At 41.6% G+C, this 22,753-nt stretch overlaps 1 protein-coding gene across 1 annotated transcript; it reads left to right on the top strand.

The window, feature by feature from the left end:
* Positions 1-9,647: 9,647 nt before the first annotated feature.
* On the top strand, positions 9,648-22,489 carry LOC138168013 (myelin-oligodendrocyte glycoprotein-like). Its single transcript, XM_069096978.1, has 5 exons — positions 9,648-9,729; positions 10,531-10,872; positions 19,531-19,647; positions 20,023-20,161; positions 21,551-22,489. Exons 1-5 carry the CDS (start codon positions 9,648-9,650, stop codon positions 21,660-21,662), a joined length of 792 nt encoding a protein of 263 aa, XP_068953079.1. The 3' UTR covers positions 21,663-22,489.
* The last annotated feature ends 264 nt before the right edge of the window (positions 22,490-22,753 follow it).

Raw genomic sequence — 22,753 nt, 5'->3', positions numbered from 1 at the left:
ATGCTTGGGACCCACAAGACTGGGAGACTAAAAGGATTATGGGATTTAGGGACTTAGAAAGTGAGGGAATTCAACAGACTAAAATGTTCAAGTGACTGAAAGAGAATGAAGAGATTTAAGAGAATGGGGGGCCAAAAGAGGTTTATTAGGCCTATGGCTCCAGATTAAGGATACTGAGGGTATACAGAAAGGTAGCTAGACTAGGGGAGTGAGGGCTAAGAGTCCTTAAGCTACATGGCAAGGATCAGACAGGTCATTGTGAACACTCAATTTTTCCCCTTACAAGATCCAATTGTCACTCATGGCCTGGAACCATCAAGCTTTTTTCCCTTCCTGAAGTGTATTTGCTTGTAGACCTATCCTACAACATATTCCTAGAACCTTTTTATTTTTTGATCTGGGTTACTTAGTCTTCCATGTAACTGAGGATATCAAATCTAAAGAAAAGGTAGGATGAGCCTCTACAAAGACACAAATCACACACACACACACACACACACACACACACACACACACACCATACTCCACAAAAGAAAAGCCCCACCTACCCAAACAGAGGAATCCTCTGATAGACAGCAAGACATAGATCACAACACAATACCTTCTAATAGACAAAGGAAGTTCAGCCTTCCTTCCTCCCTTTGCCCTAATTCCCAACCTAATTCTCATTCTCCCTCCTCTCAACCTCTGGACAAAGAGTGCCAAAGAGGGGTGTGCAGGGAGGACAAAAAGTTCTGCCACACAAAATCCCTTGATAGTATCAGAGGACCCAGGAGCAGAGAGAACCCACTCCATTGGAGCCTCTTGCCCCATCCATAGACTGCTTACCCCCACATCAATCACTTGTCCCTTCCTCCTCTCTGAGTGCTGGGGTGGGGGCAGCAGGATGACAACTAAACTTGACCCTGTATATAGCACTTTCAGTTTTGCTGAGAGGTTCAATCAGCCCAAATTTGTTGTTTGAGCCACTCATTGATTATTTATAGCAGGGTTCTTAAAGGGGGAGAGGAGGAGACATGGTGTTTGTGGATAGATTTCGGAGTAAGGAGTAGTCATGAACGTGGATGGAGAAAAATTAATAATCTCTAACTGAGAGCATTTCATTTGGGTTTCAAAACATTATGATCCTCACTTCACAAATGAAGAAACTCAGAGTTTACATGACTCATCAAGAGTCACAAAGCTAGTTAAGTGTCATAGATGAATTACAAACCAAAATGTCTTCTGACGTCTAAGTCCCACCTTCTCTGTTACTCCACCCTGCATCTGAAAAATGACCCCAGCAGTGAGAAAGAGAAGGTTCTTGGAACCACCACAGGCTTGATTCTGTTGAAGATTCTGTTGAATCTTCAAGGTCATTTCATCAATAGATATAGGAGTTGCATCTTGTGATTTCATTGGTATAGGGAACTCCTAGGTGAGGAAACTCCCATGCATCTCAGCATGTTCTCTGAAACTTAAATTCTTAGGCAAGGTGGGATTTGAGCTGTCTTTCTGACTTCAGGACCAACTGCTTTGAACTAAAATAGCCCAAAAAAAAATCACAGTAGCACATTGCCAAGCAGTAGTCTAATAATTACAATGAAACTATTGTCAACCAGAGTTCCAGGGAAACCACAATGTCACCTCACCAAATCAGTCAAGTCTTCCCCATCCCCAATTTCCACTCCAAACAACCTCATCCTCCAACACTGTAAGTTACTTTCTGGTTCCTCCAAACTCTACTCACAGTTCCAATTACAAACTTCTTTGCCACCATCTAGCATCTCCCTTTCGTGGTACCCCCAGCTCTTCACTTTGCTAGTGGGTCTGGCTTCAACTCGTCAATACAGAACATTGTACTGAGGAAGTTTTAAATGTATTTTGGAGGAAGACAAAGAGATACAGCCTGACCATTTGTGACACAGAGGCTGAAGGTTACCCACTATACACAACTACTTCACCCCCCTCCCTGTGCAAATTTTCCTGAAAAGAAAAAACAAATACAGAGAATGTTATGGAAGATGTGGGATTTATGAGAAATCACCCCTCTGATAGCTTCTCATGTTGATCCCTTATCAGGGCAATCCAGGCACTCTGGGAGGATAAATGATACCAAATGACAGTTTGGGAATTAATGCCACAAATGAATTATCTCTTAGAGACACACTTTTGTTGCCGTTCAGTTGTTTCAGTTGTGTCCAACTCTTCATGACCCCATTTGAGGTTTTCTTGGCAAAGATGCTGGAGTGGTTTGCCATTTCCTTCTCCAGCTCATTTTTACAGATGGAAAAAACTGAGGCAAGCAGAGTTAAGGACTTAGGGAAGAGTATGTACATCCTGAAACTGAGGATCATGCCTGAGATTCATCTGTTTCACTAGACATAGGAAGATTATGGAAGGGTTGAAGAGGTTCTCAAAAGTGAGTGGGACCCTGCTAATGGAGGTGCACCAGGAGGCACACTATAATGTCAGACCATGACTTAGAGATGAAAGTTGATAGAGAAGAAGCAGCTTGGATGGGTGTGGTTTGTGGTTCATGGAAACACTCAGTGAGTTGGTGTACTCAGTGAGAACAAGAGGGCTTCATGCTACAGCACCTGTTCGTGAATTAACTGGCACAACTGACTATTTTAGGCCCCTCCTCCTATGATGTGTTGAGATGTGAGTGTAACCTCACCTTCAATAACCACTCCCAGAGACCCAATGAACTATGTTACTATTTCTTTAAAAGGCAATAGAATCCTGTACTTATAATAGTTTGGTTGGGTTTTTTTTAATAAGTGTATCTCTCTCTATCTCTCTGTCTCTCTCTCCCCTCCCTCTTCCTTTTCCCCTTCTTCTCCTTTCTCTCCCTCCCTTCTCCCTTCTCTCTTCTCTCTCCCTTTTCTTCCTCTCTTTCTATCTCTCCCTGTCTCTTTCCCTCTCTATCCCTATCTCTCCATCCCTTCTCTCTCTTCTTCCCATTCCCTCCTCTCCTTTCTCCCTCTTCTTTTTTTCTGTCTTTCTCTCTGATTCTCTCTGTCTGTCTCTCTCTCTCTCACACACACACATGCACACATGCATATGCATGCACACATATGCACAGGTACACACACACATGTGCATTCATGGGAACATGAAGGGAGTTTGGGAACATGAAGGGAGTGGAATGAGATTCTAATTTGAGATGCAGGGTTTACTTTGAAGGTTGGAGCAAGGAAGTATTTGAAATACCATATTTTTGTAGGACAAATGAATAATGTTTTCCTTATTTTTATCATGTTTTATTAACCTAATTCAACTGTTCATCTGTAACCTTCATGCTTCAGTGGCTGGAACAACCTGTTGGAAATAGAAGGAATAAGAATGACCAGTAGGTGGGGGTTGAGCCAATGAGTAACAAATTTAGACTGTCAAAAGTGACCAGTGGGGTAACAGTGAGGGCTAATTGACAAGTACCTGCCTAGGCCCTTATAAAAGGACTATGTAGATATCTGTTGTATATTCATCTAATGGCTTACTACCTCATTAAAGGGAGGCCCAGAGATATCTCTGTCAAGCCAATATGGCAGGTTTCTGTTTGTTCCCCACCTGCCAAGTATTCCCCATCCCCAATTTCCACTACCAAACAACCTCATCTTCAAACACTGTAAGTTACTTTCTGGCTCCTCCCAACTCTATTCACAGCTCTAATTACAAACTCCTTGTAGCAGCAAGCAGCCCAAGCATCCTCAGGGTTTGCGCCACCACAGGTTCTTGGATCTGCTTTGATAAAGGAAAGCAACTCAAAATGGGTTAACAAGCTTACTTTAATCAGTCAAACATGTATCGTTTACCTAGTTCAGGGGAAAAAGGTCAGCACCCCAAACTTCAAAGTATACAGACAGAATTATCAAGACAGAAACAGATCAAGTAGACAGCTTTCCAAACTGTCCAACCATTACATCCATACCAAATCAACATCTGGGTTTCCACATCTGGGTTTTTCAAAGTCGGGGGGCCTCTGGACAACGGCTTCCCAGAATCCAGATCAAATCACAGAACACTTCTCAAAGTGAGCCCCCAAAACAAAGCTACACATCAGGGCTTATATTAGCCTTCTCCTGGCTCAGAGAATGTAACAACCTTCTGGACCCATTGGCCAATCAAGAAGTATCTACTGAAAAACAAGCCTCCCACCCAGGCTCCAGGTGCACTTTAGCCTAGGGGCAGGGAAGATCTTTAAAATTTACATTCCCATTACATTCTGCCCCAAGATCTTTCATGCCCATAGCATAGACAATTTACTTTTGAATTAGCACTAAACATCTCTTAGGTCACATTTTCAAGATACAGAACTAAAGTTACCAAAGTGGCCACTGGGCCTTAAACAAACACAAAGCACATAGCATTATTACTTCAATTCAAAACAAGAGGGCAAATAAAGTTCGGAGGGGGGGGGGATGTCCTTCCCCTCACACAGCTCCAGCCTCAGCTTCCAAGTACAGAGAGGGGGCTGGGCAACAAAACCAACAAGGTGAGGTCCCTGGGGATCCAAGCCACTTCATCCCACCCACCATAGTCACAAGTCCATCCTCCCCCTGGGTCCCAAACTGTGGGATGCAGCCAGGAAACACATTCAGTGCCCCTGCTTTGCTGCTCAGTTCTTATCTTTTCCTGTGGCTGAATTCCGACCTCCTGGGTTCCTTCTCCCACAGGTGGCAGCCGCTCCTGGCTTCTGCCCAGGTCCCAATGCAGGCAGCTCACCATTCCTGCTCTCAGCTCAGCGAAGTCCGCATGCAGGCCATTCTTCTCTCCTGCTCCACGGCTCCACAGAGTCACAGCTACCACAACTGGGAAACAAATAGTTATCCCCATACTTTCCTTTTACTCTGCAGATCCTGTTCATGACGCCATTTTGTAGCAGCAAGCACCCCAAGCGTCCTCAGGGTTTGCTGCCACCACAGGTTCTTGGATCTGCTTTGATAAAGGAAAGCAACTCAAAATGGGTTAACAAGCTTACTTTAATCAGTCAAACATATATCGTTTACCTAGTTCAGGGGGAAAAGGTCAGCACCCTGAACTTCAAAGTATACAGACAGAATTATCAAGACAGAAACAGATCAAGTAGACAGCTTTCCAAACTGTCCAACCATTGCATCCATACCAACTCAACATCTGGGTTTCCACATCTGGGTTTTTCAAAACCGGGGGGGCTCTGGACAACAGCTTCCCAGAATCCAGATCAAATCACAGAACACTTCTCAAAGTGAGCCCCCAAAACAAAGCTACACATCAGGGCTTATATAGCCTTCTCCTGGCTCAGAGAATGTAACAACCTTCTGGACCCACTGGCCAATCAAGAAGTATCTACTGAAAAACAAGCCTCCCACCCCAGGCTCCAGGTGCACTTTAGCCTAGGGGCAGGGAAGATCTTTAAAATTTACATTCCCATTACACTCCTTTGCCACCATCTGGCATCTCCCTTCCATGGTACCCCCAGGTCTTTACATCAAGAATCTTTGCTAGTGGATCTGGCTTAAACTGGTCAATACAGAACATTGTACTGAGGAAGTTTTAAGTCCTTTGTAGCTGATTTGAATGATCATATTAATCAGAATATTTTAGTCATACATTGTCTTCAAAGAATATTGCAATTCAATGTTCTCTTGGTTCTGCTCATTTCACTCTGCATTATTTCTTGCAAGTCTTCTGTGTTTTTCTCAAACCAACCTGTCTGTCATTTCTTAAACCACAGTAATATTGCAAAGATCAATTGTATTAACACAAGATGATGGAAATATGTTTAGACAGTCATTTAGGTTTAAAAGATAAAAGGAATCTAGTTGGGGGAGAGTACTAGCTATACATAGTAGAGATCTAGAGATTCAGATACCCTTATGTAATTCGTTTCTGTTCTTTGCATAGGGAAATGTTCATTAAGCCGATTAGGGAAACAAAAGGAAATGTTTTAAAAGAGAAAAGATCTGAGGGTGGTAGTGACTATAAACTCAGCAGAAGTCAGTGATGAGACACCAAAAAGGCTAATTCCTAGACTATTAATAGCAGCCCAGGGTCTAGCATGAGAGATATTGTTTCTGCTGTTTCCACTCTGGTCTGATCACTTCCAGAACATAGTATTAAATGCAACTTTCTTTTTAGGAAGGACATTGACTTAACAAGAATGCCCAGAGAGGGGTGACCAGGTTGCTGAGGGTTCTCAAACACACCATCCAAAGATCACTTGAAGTACCTAGAAAATATCTAACCCAGAGAAAGAAGGCTTATGGGGACATGGGATAGAGCTGTCACATGGGAGAGGGTTTTTCTCTTGTCCCCAGAGAACAAAACTAGGAACAATGGGTGAAAGTTGCAGGGAGGTAGATTTTGGCTAAATATTGGGAAGAATTTCCTCATAATTGGAGCTATCTCAAAACGGAATGTTTCCCACCACTGGGGATCTTCCAGCCAATGACAACTTGTCAGGAAAGTGGCAGAAGAATTCCTCTTCAGGTATGGAAGGGTTGGATCAAGAGATCTCAGGGCTGCCTTTCAGCTTGAGAATGCTCTGATGATCTCAGTCAATGTTCTGTCCATTCTACCTTCCCATGGTCCCTTATACTTATCTTTGTCCATGCCCAACACTGTCTCCTTAGCCCATAATATGCACCTCCTAGCTCCCAAGTCCCTCACTTCACACCTCCCATAAGCTATGCCTTCATCCTGCTCCAGTGGACTCAGTCCTAAACCTCAGTTTCTGGTCTGACTGGCAGTGTAGACAGAGGCTTTCCACAGAAGAGGTTAATTTAATATCAAAGTGATTTTTGCTGCTAGTCTCTAGATTATGTCCCTCTGCTCATTGGGTTAAGCTTATCAGAAGAACACAGAACCAGGATGAGGGATGGAGGTCCAAAGTGGGGATACAAGCTCCAGAGAACAGAAAACTTAACCGTGACTGTAGAACCAACTTCTGAACCCAGTGGCATCCCCAGAGTCACCTTCTGCCACCAGTCCCAGGACAGGAGTGGATTTCCTGAAGTGTGAGGACACAGTGCACAGCTCTGCACAGGACAAGTTATAGAGAGACAGTAGTTACACAGCACAGATCAGTGGGGCTTGTGAGGTAAGTCTAGCTTCCCATCTTAGCTATCCTGGCAATCCTTATTTTGCCCTGAGTCCAGCCAGGCTCTCTCCCACTTGGGAGAACTTAATCTCCCCTTAGTCCCAGATATCTAAGCCTTCCTGGTCCCCACATAAGAAATGAGTGGTGAATTGCTATGTTATATCCATCCTTAGTAGAGAGATTTCTATGGGTTAAGGCAGACAGAACAGGCTTCTTGGAGAGAGGGAAAGAACTAAAAGGATGGAAAGGGTGAGTCCAGGGCATTTCAGGCTGAGGAAAGAGTAGGAACAGGAGTATAGAGGTGGGTGGAAGTGAACCTGGAAGAAGAAGGAGGGAGGACTAGCCTGGGAGGAATGGAAGGTAGATAAAGCAAAGGCTTCACTTTCTAAGTTCTTCTCCCATTATCATGGGCTCCCTGGGTAGGACATTATGAGACTGATGCACTGACACACACATTAACAGAGTGCAAAAGGGGGAAGGGGAACAGGTAATGTCCAATGAGGTTGAAATGATCAGTTGGAACCATCTGTACAGGGCTTCAAAAACTAAACAGAGTTTTTATTTTGTCCTAGAGGTACTGGAAAGCCACTGGAATTAGTTTAATAGGTCATTCACATGGTGAGATCTGCACTTAAACAAAATTACTCTGGCAGCTAGGTAGCACAGTGAATAGAATACTGGGACTGAAATCAGAAAGACTTGAGTCTAAATCCAGAATTAGACAGTCATTATCTGTGTGACCTTGAACCAGGCACTTGACCTCTATCTGCCTCAGTTTCCTCAACTGTAAAATGGGGATAATAACAGCACCTACATCACAGAATTGTTGTGATCAAACGGAATATTTGTAAAATGCTTAGCACCATGTCTGGCACGTAGCTGCACCCTATAGATGATTATCTCCTTCTTCCCTTTCCAGCAGTGTGTATGATGGACTGGAATGATGAGAGACTTGAGAGAGGAGGACCAATTAGGAATGCATTTTTGGCTTTCTTTTAAGAGACAACTACTAGATTTTTTCTATTCTCTTCTTACTCTCTTGATCTAATGAATCTGGGCAGTTTTCTTTTCATAATTTCTTAAAATATGATGCCCAGACTCTTTTCCTGATCACGGATTTCAAGTATTCCAATGGCTCATTTTATTGGTTCAATGGTTCAATTATTTCTGATTGCTGAATTTTCTAGGTCAGTTTTTTTAAATGTGAGATATGTTACATTTTGATCTTTTTTCAGTGTTTGAATTATTTATAATGCTTCATATTGCCTCATGTAGTCATTAACTTCTTTTTGATTCATCCAAATTTTCAGTCTTTACTTGGTTAAGATTGTATAACTCTTGTGCTAAATTGTTGGTTGTCATTAAAAGTATTTCCTCTAAAGATCAAATTCTGTTACAACTTTTTGTTCTAGAAACCTCATTTTGTTTAGAAAATCATTTTAATTCCTTTCAAAACTGTTTTTCCATTTCTTCCAAGAATTCTAGTTGGTTTTATCTTGAAGTTGTGGGGTTGGTTTGGTTTGGTTTGGTTTTTGTTTTTTGAAGCTTTGCTTGTGAATATTTTGGAGGCATCCTATTTTGAGTTTGTACCTTGACTATCCTTCTCTCCACAATAGCTCATAATGGTGGGAATCTTGTTTACTCATTCTTCAAGCCTTTTTCCCTCACTTAATCATTTGTGCTAGCCCAAAGCTCTGCTCACTTCTAGAGAGTGAGGATTTATTTGATCATGTTTCATATTTTCTGTGTTCCAATGCTGCTTTTTCTGAATACTGAATCCAGGGGTCTTCAGGGATCTCAGAAGACATTCAGAGTGGCTAGTGATCTGCAAACTTTCAGTGAGTTCAAAGTGATCTTACCTAAGACAGAATCTGATTGCTGCCCTCCCAATCTGAGGTTTACAAGCTCCTGACCCAGATTTGGGTCTTGAGGACCCAAGAGTAGTAGACTTAGCCCTTAAAAGACCTCCAATAGACTGGAGTCCCTGTCAGGTAGCTGGATTGGAGATCTAATATTGTCAAGGGCCAAGGCTTTTTGAAGGCACTTCCAGTTCTGGGTCAGCAACCACAACCATTCAAAGGGGCTGCTGTCCACCATGAGCTGATCAGGTCAGAACCAGTTACAAAATAGATACATACATTTTTCAAGCCTCTCCAATGTACTTCCTCATAACACACCATCACAACTCTCCTGTTGGTACATTCCTCCACCTCTTACATGTAGAGTAGCCTCAAAGATGCTCTGAGAATGTGCCACTTCTGTTACCTAAGTAAAATCTCTTTGGGGTAGAGTTGCCCCAAACTGACATGCACTGCTATAGCTTATGGTAAACTGAACTTCACTTCACACAAAAGTTGAGTAACTACCTTGTGGCATATAATAGATGAGATTCTTATTGGGATATAGTTAGAGTAGATGACCTCTGAACACCTGCACACCACTGATACTCAATGGGGTTTTGTTTCTGCAAATTCTATAGGCTCCTGAAGTCCTGACCGATGCCACTGTGACCCCCTACCCCTTGTTCCCATTCTAGTCATTGACCACTCCTCATGCTTTCTTCTATTTTTCTCTCCTAGATGTGATGGATTTAATCAGATTCTCATGCCACTTATTCAGCTTCCTGGTTACCATTCTCTTCCTTGAAATACCCACATTGGCCTCAGGTATGAATGTTTGCTTCCCAGTGTCTTGTAATGGGGTTCCATGTTTCCTTGTCCCCATTATTTTCCTTGACATACCCACATTGGCCTCATATATGAATGTTTGTTTCCCAGTGTCTTGTAGTGGGGTTCCAAGGATTGAGGGGTGAGGCTGAAGAGAATCTGTAACTGCCTCCATTATTCTCCATTAATGCATATCCTCATTGTCTGACACCTCAAGTCCTCTCTTCTCACATCATTTTCTGGGGTTTTCTCTAGTTCCCTTTTTTATCCCTTCTGGGTACTTCTCAATAGCTTTACCACTTTTACTTATCTTTCCTTCATCCTTCATTGAGAATTTCCTTCATTCTTCCTCTACCCTCTCTTCCTCATTTTCTCTGTTTCCCATCCTATTTAGGAACACCATCCTTCTCCCCCATCTATAGGATAAATACTGGCCTCTTTCCTACCCTCCTAAGCTCTCAGCCAGGCCCCATCCCAAGGCTAAGAGAAACAACCCTTGATCAGTCCCGCCTCTGGCCCCTGAGAGGTCTGGCCCAATGCTGGCTACCTTTGCCTTACTGTGTGACCCTGACTTAGTCATTTCCTTTCCTTAGCCTCAGTGTTCTCTCTAAAATGAGAAGCTCCTACTAAATGATCCTTGAGGTCTCTGATTGTTCACAATGTGTAATCCTTTGTATTCCTACCTTTTAAAATTGGAAAATAAAGGGATGTCCCCCTGGGGAAAAAAAAAAAAGACTGGCCTCTTGCTTCTACTGTATTCCTCTTTGAGCCCTGACATCTTCTTCCCAAATGATTGAACAGGAAAGTTCTCAGTGATTGGACCTACAGAACCCATTCAGGCTGCAGTAGGAGAAGTTGCAGTGTTGCCATGTCACCTCTCCCCAGCACAAAGTGCAGAGCACATGGAGGTAGTCTGGTTCCAGTCCACTCGAGTGGTACATCTCTATCAAGATGGGGAAGATAAATTTGGAGACCAGGACCCTAATTACCATAAGAGGACAGAGCTAGTGAGAGATTCTATCTCTAGTGGGAATGTCACTCTGAAGATACGGGATGTGAGACTCTTGGATGAAGGAAGTTACACATGTCATTTTGAAAATGGTTTTGATCAAGAGGAAGCTTATATAATGCTAAAAGTCTCAGGTGAGGATCCGGGGCTGGATGGAGATGAAAAGGCACAGCATGATCTCTTCCCAACTAGATGCTTATTCTGACAAAGAGAGAATAGGTTTGAGAATTAATTTGCTAAGGAATGGATGATGGAAGGAAAGTCAAGGCTATAAGTAAAAAAATATATATTAAACCCTTGCTATGTGCCAAGCCTTGTGTTAAACACTGAGATTACAAATACTAGCATAAAGAATCCCTGCCCCCAAGGGGCGGCCAGGTGGCTCAGCGAGTAAGAGCACCGGCTTCATGAGCTGGGGATCAAATCTGGGCTCAGATACTCAGCACCACACCCAGAAATAACTGGCCATGTAACCTTGAGCAAGTTACTTAACCCCAATTGCTTTAAAAAAAAAAAAAGAATCCCTGCCCTCAAGGAGTTTACAGTCTAATAAAGGAAGATAACACATAAAGGAAAATGACTGTTGAAGAGGGGAAGGGAAGGTAACCCACACGGGACCATGGTGGAAAAAAGTCATTGTTGAGAGCCTGGGACCACAGAAATTAGGAGAAATTTCAAATAATCTTCAGATGGTAGGTTCCTGGGAGAAAAGAGTAAGAATCAAGAAAGTAAAAAGAATTAGAGGACAAGCAGGTGGAGGGGAAAGGAATGCTTGTAAAAAGTTGAACATCACTTTTTCCTGGCCAACTTCCTACCTACATTCCCCTGATCACCCTCTTCCCCAGGCCACAGAAGGCCAGCACATACAGTTTCATTCATAGCTAGCAGCATATAAGGTGCATAAGGAAACCAGTACTTCCTTAACTTTTCTGAACAGGGAACATGTTGGCCTTTAAAGTACTTTCAAATTATTGGACTAAATTCAGAAGTGCTGATGCTGGAGTACTTTGGCATGGGTTGATAAAATTAAGAGAAATTAAGCGAGTTTATAAACTGAGACTCCTTTATTACATAATAAGCATGTAACTTAGGCATTGCTTCATAGTGAATCATTGGAGGGGAAATATTGATTACACTGAAATAATTTTCTGGAATTAACTTATTATTATTTGTTAATGAAAGTGTTTTCTTCTTATCTAGTATTGTATATTTCTCCAATTACATTTAAAAATAATTTACAAAATTCATTTTTAAAATTGAGTTCCAAATTCTTTCCTTCTCTCCCTAGTCTCCTCTTTGAAAAAACAAGCAATTTGATATAGGTTATACATGTGTAAAACAAAATTCCATATTAGTCATGTTGTAAAAGAAAACAAAAACCAAAATAAAAACCCAAAAACAAAAAAAGATTTTTAAAAGTATGCTTCAATCTGTATTCAGATTCTATCAGTTCTTTCTCTAGAGATAGATAGCATTATTCATAAGTCCTTGAGAGTTGTCTTGGATCATTGTATTGCTAAGAATAGCTATAACTAAAGTATTTTCAAAGAAAATAGTTTGGGAAATAGCCATAAATATAATATATTCGTATTTAATCAAAATATTTGACAAGGTTTCTCAGGATGTTCCCAGGGACAAGATGAAGAAATATGGGATGAATGAGACCAGTCCCTTCTTGGGGGATCCAAAAGAACTTGGCCTTGGGTCTTAGAGATTTCACCTTTCACTGCTTTGTTCACTTTCCTTGATACATTAATCACAATTCAAGGTACCAAGTCTCCTGTATATAAATGGCCCCAATCCTACATGACACTCTGGATCCTGAAATCAGGCTCACCATATCCCTTATTTGGCCACTACTGCCAGAACTCATAACTAGATTCCCTTGTCTACTATAATCCCCCTTTCACTCCCTATTTATTCTCTTCTCACCCTTCAGATTGTAAGAGTGGTATATCTAGTATTGCTGAGAAAAGAAAGGGAAATACATACATTCAGAAATATTTATGGAAAAGAAATCAATGTTGTCACTTATGGGATAATCCTTGACTTCCTAGATATTCTAGCCATAGTTACTCATGGGCCCATAATGATACAAACCTGCTCTTCCTTGGCCAGATCTAAACACCTCTCCCTAAATAAAACTTACTTCATCAGGGTGTCCCTAAGCCGAGGGAATCATGTGCTTTCTGAAAAAAAAAAAGGTATTAAGAGGTTGCACAGTTCTTCATCCCAAACCCTAATTCTGGAACGGAGGAGATTGAGGGCATGAGATTGACCTCATTGATATGTTTTGGTGGGGGTTGTATTTTAGGTGAAGAAGTTAAGCCAGTGTTGGTTTTCTGGATGGTCCTCTTCATTGCATACATAGCTATTCTCTGGGTGCTGACATTTGGCTTTTTCATGTGGTTCATCCTGCGATACCAAGGTAATTATGAAGAGAAACGGGGTAAGGGCATTTTTTCTTAACCATCAGACAATTCTGGGCAAAGATAGCACAAGTCTTCTAGAATCCTGAAAGTCCTGGGAGCCTGACCTTTGCAAGTATCTGATCACTTACTCCAATGCACTGCCTCCACTATCCCTGTGGCCAAGACCTTAAAAAGGGTAATTCTCAAAATGCTCACTCTTAGGCACCCTTGTTTCTACTGTACAAACTTAAAACCTTATGACATCACATGCTCTGGTCAGCACAAAACCTTTAAAAGGAAGTGGCATTCTTATCCATTACAGGATCTTCTTTTGCCAACTATCTACTCAGAAAATCTACTGCATACTGTGGGCAAGGCTTTTGCTAGAGCCTGATAGAATTACTAAGAGAGTCTTCTTTCCCTTTTGTCAGTCCTAATCCTCCACCCTAGCGGGATAGGTAGAAGTCTGAAAAAGGACGGTCTTTGACTCCTGGTATATTAACTCTTAGGAGGAGGAGGAGGAAGAGGAGGAGGAAGAGGAGGAGGAGGAGGAGGAGGAGGAGGAGGAGGAAAAGGAGGAGGAGGAAGAGGAGGAAGGGAAGAAATAGCAACATGGTAAAGTTAGTTAATACAAAATGTTCTCCAAAAAACCTGTTTACTTCTTCCCACAATAACTTTCCAGAATAAATTTAACTAGATTTAGCTTTTTTGGGGGTCCCACATGTGAAAGGGAGTGCCACAATTGCTACACTCATCTCCTAGTTACCTATTTACATGCTTCACAAGTTTATTGGACTGTTACATGAGGAAAGGGATAATGTATCTTGCCTAACCTTTGTTTCTCCCTCAACACAGAGCAGAACACTGCATAAAACAGGTTTTTTTAATAAATGCTTAGTGAATCAAAATTTATTGAATTGAATCAAGGAGTCAAAGATAGTCCTTTTTCAGACTTATTTCAATTTATTTTATTAGGGCTGTTTTTTTTTCTTTTTTCAAAAAGCTAGGATAATTTACTTTTTGTCCTCCAAGGTTTTCATTTATAGTTTCTTGAAATATAACTGAAAAAACACAGGCTTTTTAAAATGGCCAATAATAGCCCTCAACCGAAGCCTCTGTAACTCATTATTTAGGTTTTGATGACTTAGAGTGAATAGAACTAATAGAATAAGTAGCAATTGTTTTCTATTTTGGCCAGAAACTCTTAAGGGTCTTCCCCTCCCAGACTGATAGTTTTGTGATGATAGATTGGGTCATATTTTGTTTCAATTCTATCAAGTCTTTAGTCATTGAATGGGCATTGCTCAAGACAAACTGAGACATGGGAAAGACCCTAATTTAGAAAGCTTAAGGTCACCCACTATGTCCTGGGCCATCACCAGTCATCTTGATTTTTGTCTTGCCACTGGTCTTGGATGATTATGGAGGACAGGAAGAGGCTGATGATTTTCCAAAGCTCTGCCTCACTTAAATCCAACTCATGTGGAAATCAAGATATCACTCTCATGACATCATTGGTCCTCTTTAAGAATAAAGGATGAACAAGAACTCAGCAAATCTGCTGCCTTTGGTAAGCAAAGCCCAAAGTGGGTCATAAAGAGTTGGACATGACTGGAAAATTGCTAACCAAATCTTAAACTAATCAACTAACCTAGCCCGTTGCCCTTTCCTCGTCAATGGGCATTAGACCAGATGATCTCTCAGCTCCCTCCTAGCACCTAATTATCTAATCAGAGTCTACCCTGAAGGAACGTCCAAGTCCATCTAGTCTAATTCTCATTTACAATTGCAGAAAATGAGACACAGAGATTAAATGACTTGCCCAATATTGCACAAGTAATGTGTCAGAAGTGGAATTTGAACTCATGATTCTAAACTTAGAGTCAATGCTGTTTCCATTGCTCCCTGCTATCTTCTAATGCTAAAGGACCTCCTAGGCAGCCAGGTGGCAGAGTAGAAAGAGTACTAGACCCGGAGTGGGGAAATAATCAATTAATCAATAAATATTTATTAAGCAGCTGCTTTGTGCCAGGCACCATGCTAAGCCCTAGAGATACAAAAAGAAGCAAAAGACAGCCCCTGCTTTCAAGGAACTTACAATCTCATGGGAGAGTCAACATGCAAATAAATATATACAAAGCAAACTAAATGCAGGATAAACAGGAAATAATTAAAAGAGGGAAAGCCCTGGAATTAAGAGAGAATAGGGAAGACCAGAGATCAAATCCTGCCTCATGTATTTACAAGTTGTACGACCTTGGGCAAATCACTTAATTTCTGATTGCCTCATTTTCCTCATCTGTAAAATAGAGATCTTGATAGCATCTACTTCCCAGGGTTGTTGTAAGGATAAAATATTTGTAAAGTGTTTGAAAACCTTAGTTCTATAGAAAACCCTATATAAATGCTAGCTAATATTCTGCTGATAAAACCACTCAAGGACACTTACAAAATCATAAGATTAGGACTAAAAGGGCCATTTCAGGCCATCCAGTCCAATCTTTCATTTTACAAAGAGGGGAAACTGAAGCCCAAATAGTGATTTGCTCAAACTTAGAGAAGTCATAAATGAAAGAGAGAGCATTTGAACCCAGATCCCTGACTCCAAGTCTGGTACACTTCCCTATCTACTACACTGCACCTTCCTTTTCTGTCCTCCGCCTCCTGCTCTTCCATGGGCCCCAAAGACTAACCCTTATGCTCCCTTTCAGTTCTCACTCTCTCTTGCCTCTGATCCAATGCTATTTTCCTCATGGGTTCCCTAAGTAATTGGCTGTAGGACTCCTCCCACCCAAGAATCAAGACCCTGTGAGGATTCTTCTTTTGGAGAGCCCAGTGAAGATGCCTTCCACAAGTAAGTTCTTATCATCGATGCTGGTGGACGCAGGACATTTTTCTATATGGAGAAGCCATTGTTGCTCAGGTTGTTTCAGTCATGTCCAACTCTTCATGACTTCACTTTGGGGTTTTATTGGCAGAGTTACTGGAGTGGTTTGACATTTCCTTCTCCAACTTATTTTATAGATGAAGAATCAGGGCAAACAAGGTTAAGTAACTTACCTAGGGTCACATAGCTAGTAAGTGTCTGAAGCTAGACTTGAACTCAGGAAGATTAGTCTTCTGATTCCAAGCCCAGTGCTCTATCCACTGTGCTATCTAGCTGCCATGTGGAAAAGTAGCTGCCACCAATTTTGGCTTGCATTCTTTTCATATCTATCTAGGGTTTAGATATAAAGCAATTTTGTGTCATATTTCATTTATTCAATCCCAAATTGATTCATTTCCATCACACCACCCCTCAAGTTTAAGGTCAAGAAAAATGTCCAGGGGCAGCTAGGTGGCGCAGTGAATAGAGCACCAGCCCTGGAGTAGGAGGACCTGGGTTCGGATCCAGCCTCAGACACTTAACACAAAAAATAGTCATGTGACCTTGGGCAAGTCACTTAATCCCAACTGCCCTCCAAAAAGCAAAAAAAAAAAAAAATGTCCAAGCAGAGTTTGTCCCCATTTTGCATTATTTTTTTATCTACAACTTATTGTGACCAAAAAGGAAAACATTCACCTTATAGGTTAAAATGCATTTACTGTATGAAATTGAAATCACAAAAACATTGTATTCTACTTCCAACCACTGCATGACTCTGGTAAAATTCTGAAGAACCTCCCCTTTCTGCTCCTTAGTCAGCAGCTAAGTATGCCCTTGAAACCTGAATAACATCTCTGTCTTCACCCAAGGACAGTCATTCCACATTCTCAGCCCGATCCTTAGAATCTATGCTCAGTACCCTACCAGGGTATCTGCACCTTTGGCCCTTCTAGGCCCTTGAATGTGTCCCCTTTCTGGGATGTTGCCACAGAGAAGGTCAAGGCCTCATGTTTCAATGCCCAACTTAACCCCTTTCTGGTCTGGTCCTTCAAAGCAGCTGAATCATTCTGCTTCGTCCCAGTCAGTGTGAATAATGCCTCCTGCAAAATGGTCCTATTCATTCAAATTTGTGTTATTTGATATTAACATTTAGGTAAAATATGATCATTGATTCCAGTCCAATGGAAATATACAGTGTGGACCTGAATCATGCTACCACTTCAAGGGATTCATTATTGCCACTAATCCGGAGCCAGTTATATACCATTCTCACTTTCATTCTTGTGGTGCCTAATCAAGAAGTAGAAGGAAATAACTGCAGCCTGGCATAAAACCTAGTCATTTAAAAATGACAATCAGAGAAAACAAGGAAGAAATGCCAGTGAGTTGGGATGTGTCCTGACCTAAAGTCAATGGCAAGTGAGATTTCACAGCGACTGCCAGTAGTCTGGTCCATCTCTGTCTCTCACTCTGCTCTCTGGTCCATATTATCAGCCTAATGTCTTGGTCCTATCTCCACCCAAGGGTCTCTGCCTCAGCCACTGAAGCCCTCTAAGATCTGTCCCAGCTGCCTTGGCTATTCAGGAGCTCAGTGATAGCAGCAATGGCCCGTTTTGTTTCCAACTACTTAAAAGAAATGGAATAGAATGGCAGACCAGAAGTCTTCCCAAAGGGAAAAGAATTATGAAAAAATTCACCCTGTCTTCCAATTTCTCAATCTCTGTCTGAAATTTATGCTGAGGTAATCTTGTTTTCTATGTCTTCCTGACTCAGTCTCCCCTGTGGTAGGCCTTTGGTCCCCTCTGGCTTCCATATAAATTAAACATGTTGCAAATCCAGAGTAAAAGCTAACTGGATATTAGAAGTTTGTCAGTCAAAATGAGGGAGGGAAAAAGATAGTCCTGTTATCTTTTGCCCTGGTCAAAACACAAATTCAATTGTGTTTCCCTTTTTTTGGACACTTCAGCATAAACCATATAAACTCTAAGGATCTTTATCCCAACTCACATTCTCACTGATGGGCCTCAAGTTCTGAAGCAAGGCTACATCTCCTCCTCAGCAATTTAGGGGTACTACAAGGAACTGATGGTTATTCTTTAATGTCATTAGTTTGGACCCCCACTGGTGTACTTCCCCCTCAAGATGATCAGTTCAGAATAATTGAAGTCAATCAGCCATAAATGGCTTTTAGAAAGGAGTATTTACTTAGGTGGTACCAACAATAGGTATAAAATATCGCCCCAAAAAGAGTCTGTGACATGTTATACAGTGTCCAAGGGCTCAAATTTAGAGAACACAGGAGATAAAGATGTAACTCACAGATACAAGATACTGGAATTCATTTTCTCCCATTTGAAAGTTACTTAAGAAAAACCCCATTAGTTTATTACATCTATGTCTAACTTGTTATCAGCTCCTTGATATAGTTACTGTTGTCGGTCTTTGCTGGCCCTAGAGGATGATGCTGGAGCACTAATAATAAAATGAGAAGCCCCAATCCTCCAAAACCTTCAAATCCTCTTTGAAGGTCCAAAAACCTCCTCTGAACAAAGGGAGGAGTAAGATAGGGTGTGTGAAAGAGGCCTGGCCATCACTGAGGACAAGATAGCCCCCTTCCCCATAGGTGGTTCCTCTTCAGGGCTTTTACTGGAAATCCATATTTGCTCCAATACCTGCAATTCCCTGATTCTGGCTAACTTTTACACAGGACCCAGGGGACATGATGAAATCCTTTATTCAATTGGAATAGAACTCCTGTCTAGTTTACTTTATTTACTTTATTTTATTTACATTTACTTTTATTTATTTACATTTATTTATTTTATATTTCTATTTATTATTATATTATTGTATGTTGTGTTCTATTATTATATATTATATTATTTATTATATATAATATATTTATTTTATATAACAATGTATTTATTAAATTTAATGAATATATTTATTATATTTATTTATTTTATTTACATTTACTTTATCAGATATCTTTCCCAGATTTTCACATTGAGTCCAGGGTAGTTTGATTGAATTGATTGGCTGCACATTGTTAACAATCAATCCCACTCTTACAGTGCCAAGAACTTTGATAAGTGGAAAAGTTACAGCTATGCACTAGATCTCACAGAATGTCTCCAGCACAGTAGACTATGAAGGGAGCTCAGCTTGCTTTCTCCTATTTGCCTGGCTTCCTCACAAGGGCATCTTATCCTCCGTCTTACTCAGTCTCAGGTCTTCCATTATGCCCTATGACTAGCACTCCAGAAACTCCTTATCTTGGAATTCTCTCATCCTTCTTGATTCTTTAAGAAAGACTCTGGTGCCCACCCGAAACTAGGCCTCAGAGACTTAGAGAAGATTCCCCTACACATCAGAAGGATACTATGAAGCTCATTTCATTTCAGGATCATCTTTCTTCATCCAGCAATGTCCCAGTATGTCCTAGGGGTTGTGGGACTGTGTGCAAAGGGACCCAAGGGTCATAGTCTTGTGCTGAGACTGGGGGATTCTTTCAGAATATCTTACCCGGACCAGTCCCTGGCTGTGGGAAATAAATGGTATCCTAGTTGCGTCTTGGGCATTTGAAATTGGAATTGCCATGTTTTTCCTGTGGATCCTGCTACGATGCCAAGGTAAGAAAAGATGTGGTTAAATTATGGGATGATATTAAAGCTCAGTCTCCTCCCCACTAGCCCCTGAGCACCCCTGCAGCCCTGGTCTCTGAGTACCAAACCTCCATTGTGGGCCCAACACTTGCCTGAAGTCTTCCTTAGAGATGGGATCAAAGGAGATGAGTACATTTGGGCTCTTATAGAAGGCAGGGTGTCAGGCAGGGCCAAAGCTCCAGAGCAGAAGCTGACTGGGAGTGTGGGAGATCTCAAGTTGCTGGCAGGAGGGGTAACAGAAACCTAGAGTCCCAGCCCACCTAGCTTTAGGGCTACTTGTCAGGAAAGGCCAAGAGCTTGCCCTGACCAAGCTGAAACTGATGGGTCCCAGTCATTCTGCAGGGTTTTCTCACAAGGAAGAGTCTGACAAGCTAGATTGGATGGACTGGGTGACCTTTCTGATATCATTTTTCCTGCCCTGGAGAATGACCACAACACTTTTTACCCTGTTCAAAGGACTGTGCTGCTGCCAAAATCAAAGGTAATTCCAGACACTCACAGCGATGCATACAGGGACTGGCCTGCCTGTGTCCAACAGAAAACTGTGGAGGGTCTGGAGTCCTGTATTGCAGGGGTGGGGTGGAAGGAGGGGAGAGGAGGGCAAGGAAGGGAAGCAATTAGAGCTAGAGTTTGGTGGCCTTGCAAGAAAAGAAAGAGAGATGAGGCTGTCCTGGGGTCAGAATACAAAGTAGGTACAAAATTCACCCAGGGACAGAACCAGGTGAATGTGTGGAAGATTAGTCTTATAGTAGGATGGGGGACAATGTCCCCCAGGAATGTGCTGCCAGTACTAATAAATTTCCCACTCAGGTACAGTAGCTCTAATTATATTAGGGGAAGGGAGAGACTCTTAAGAGTAAAATCACTAGGAATCTAGTGGGTTAGGTGGAGCCCTTGGAAGATCAAGGGTCTATTTAGAGCTTGGCTAGGTGTGGGGAGGCAGAAAAAAGCCAGAGTGCTCATTCTCTCTCTCTCTCTCTCTCTCTCTCTCTCTCTCTCTCTCTCTCTCTCTTCCCCCCCAGCTGTTTCTCTCTCTCTCTCTTCTGCTTTCACTCCCCCTTTAGTCCTTCCATACCTCTCCCTCCTTGATCTCTCCTTCTCTTCCTTCCTCCTTGTGCCTCTCCACCTGTTCCCTCTGTCTTTTTCCTTCCTTCCTATTTCCCTTCCTATTTCCCTCTCTTTTTCAACTCTCATTTTCCCTGTCTTCCTTCACCATTCCCCACCCATGTATCCTCCTTTCACTCTCTACTTTCTCGGACAAAAGCCTCTTTCCTCATTGAGGTGAGCAACCCTGATCCAAGACAAACATCCTTCCCTCCTTTGTTTTAAGTTCCAAGAGGGATGCAAAGAGTGAAAGACTATTATGCTCCTTTTCTTAATCACTACCATAGTCCTGCCCTTCCCTGCTGTGCTCTCCACCCCCTCCACATTCCTCCCTGCCCTTGTCTAAATTTCAGTTAGAGGTTAGTGAAAATAAAGATGTAATTTTTTCCCATCCAAGTTCATAGTGTCCTCTGAAAACCTTTCATAGATTTCTTGGGAGTCCATGAACCCCAGTTGAAGAAACAATGATTCAGAGGCAAATGAGATCAACCTGGCCTCTAGGCCTGCCCTGTTGGGATGCTGCTGCCTGGTGGGCAAACAGTGGTGCCACTAAGGCCACTAAGGGTCCTTCTCTAGGGCTGTCACTTCAGTTTCAGGCCACCCAGTACAGAACCTCAACAAAGGTGTCCCAGTAGAATAGAAAGTGAGGTTTAAAGTGTCAATAGGTTTCCTGAAGGTCTTCAGGCAGCTTAGGAGCACAAACCACAAAGCCAGCAATCCCTACACTCAGCCACCAACCTTGTCTCAAGAAACTTTGCCTCCCCAGGTTGCTTCTGGTATCTGAGAGAAGCCCCAGGCCCATCCCTCAAAGCCTCTGCTCTGTGGATCCAAAGGCTGGCTGTGGGATCACACAGGCAGCATTGGAAGATGGTCTCTGACCCTGAACAGACTGGAATGCCCTTCCCTATGTGCTTTCCTGATGCCATGGCAGCCAGTTAACAACAAGTTTTGTTAACAAGTTGTTAACAAAACAACTCTGAGGTACCACCTCACACCTATCAGATTGGTTAACATATAAAATGACAAATGCTGGAGGGAATGTGGAAAAATAGGGACAGTAATGCACTGTTGATGGAGCTGTGAACTGATCCAACCATTCTGGAGAACAATTTAGAACTTTGCCCAAAGAGCTACAAAACTGTGTATACCCTTTGACCCAGCCAATCCACTACCAAGTCTGTATCCCAAAGAGATCAAAGAAAAAGGTAAAGGACCTATATATATATACAGAAATAGTTATAGCAGCTCTTTTAGCAATAGCAAAGAATTGGAAATTGAGGAGATGCCCATCAATTAGAGAATGGATAAACATGTTGTAGTATATGATTGTGATGAAATACTATTATGATGTAAGAAACAACAAGCAGGATAGCTTCAGAAAAACCTGGAAAGACTTAAATGACCTGATCCAAAGTCAAGTGAACAGAACCAGGAAAACACTGTACACAGTAAGAGAAATGTTGTACAATTGTCAATTGTGAACAGCTTAGCTCTTCTTGGCAATACAATGATCTCAGAGAATTCCAAAAGAATTATGATGGAAAATGCTATCCACATCCAGAGAAAGAACTGATGAAGTCTGAATGCAGATCAAAGCATACTATTTTAACTTTGTTTTTTTCATGTTTTTTCCTCTTTGTTCTGTTCTTCTTTCAAAACATAACTAATGTGGAAATATATTTTACTTCATTGCATATGTATAATCTATATCAGATTGTTTGCCATCTTGGGAATGGGGGAGAAAAAAATGGAACTCAAAATACTATAAAAATTATATTTAAAATTGTCTTTACATGTAATGGGGAAAAATTAAATATTATTTATACTTTTAAAACTGTGCATATCTTTTGACCCAGCAATAACACTATCAGATCTGTATCCCAAAGAGAACAGAGGAAAAAAAGAAAAGGACCTCTATATACAAAAAATATTTATAACAGCTCTTTTAGTGGTAGCAAAGAATTGAAAA

Source organism: Petaurus breviceps, unplaced genomic scaffold (genome assembly GCF_028583685.1).
Source record: "Petaurus breviceps papuanus isolate PSGF00001 unplaced genomic scaffold, PetGlider_PUasm1.0 350, whole genome shotgun sequence".
In the NCBI taxonomy this organism is placed as follows: domain Eukaryota; kingdom Metazoa; phylum Chordata; class Mammalia; order Diprotodontia; family Petauridae; genus Petaurus; species Petaurus breviceps.
The sequence above is the reverse complement of the archived record's forward strand: the minus strand, read 5'-3'. Positions and strand labels throughout refer to the sequence as shown.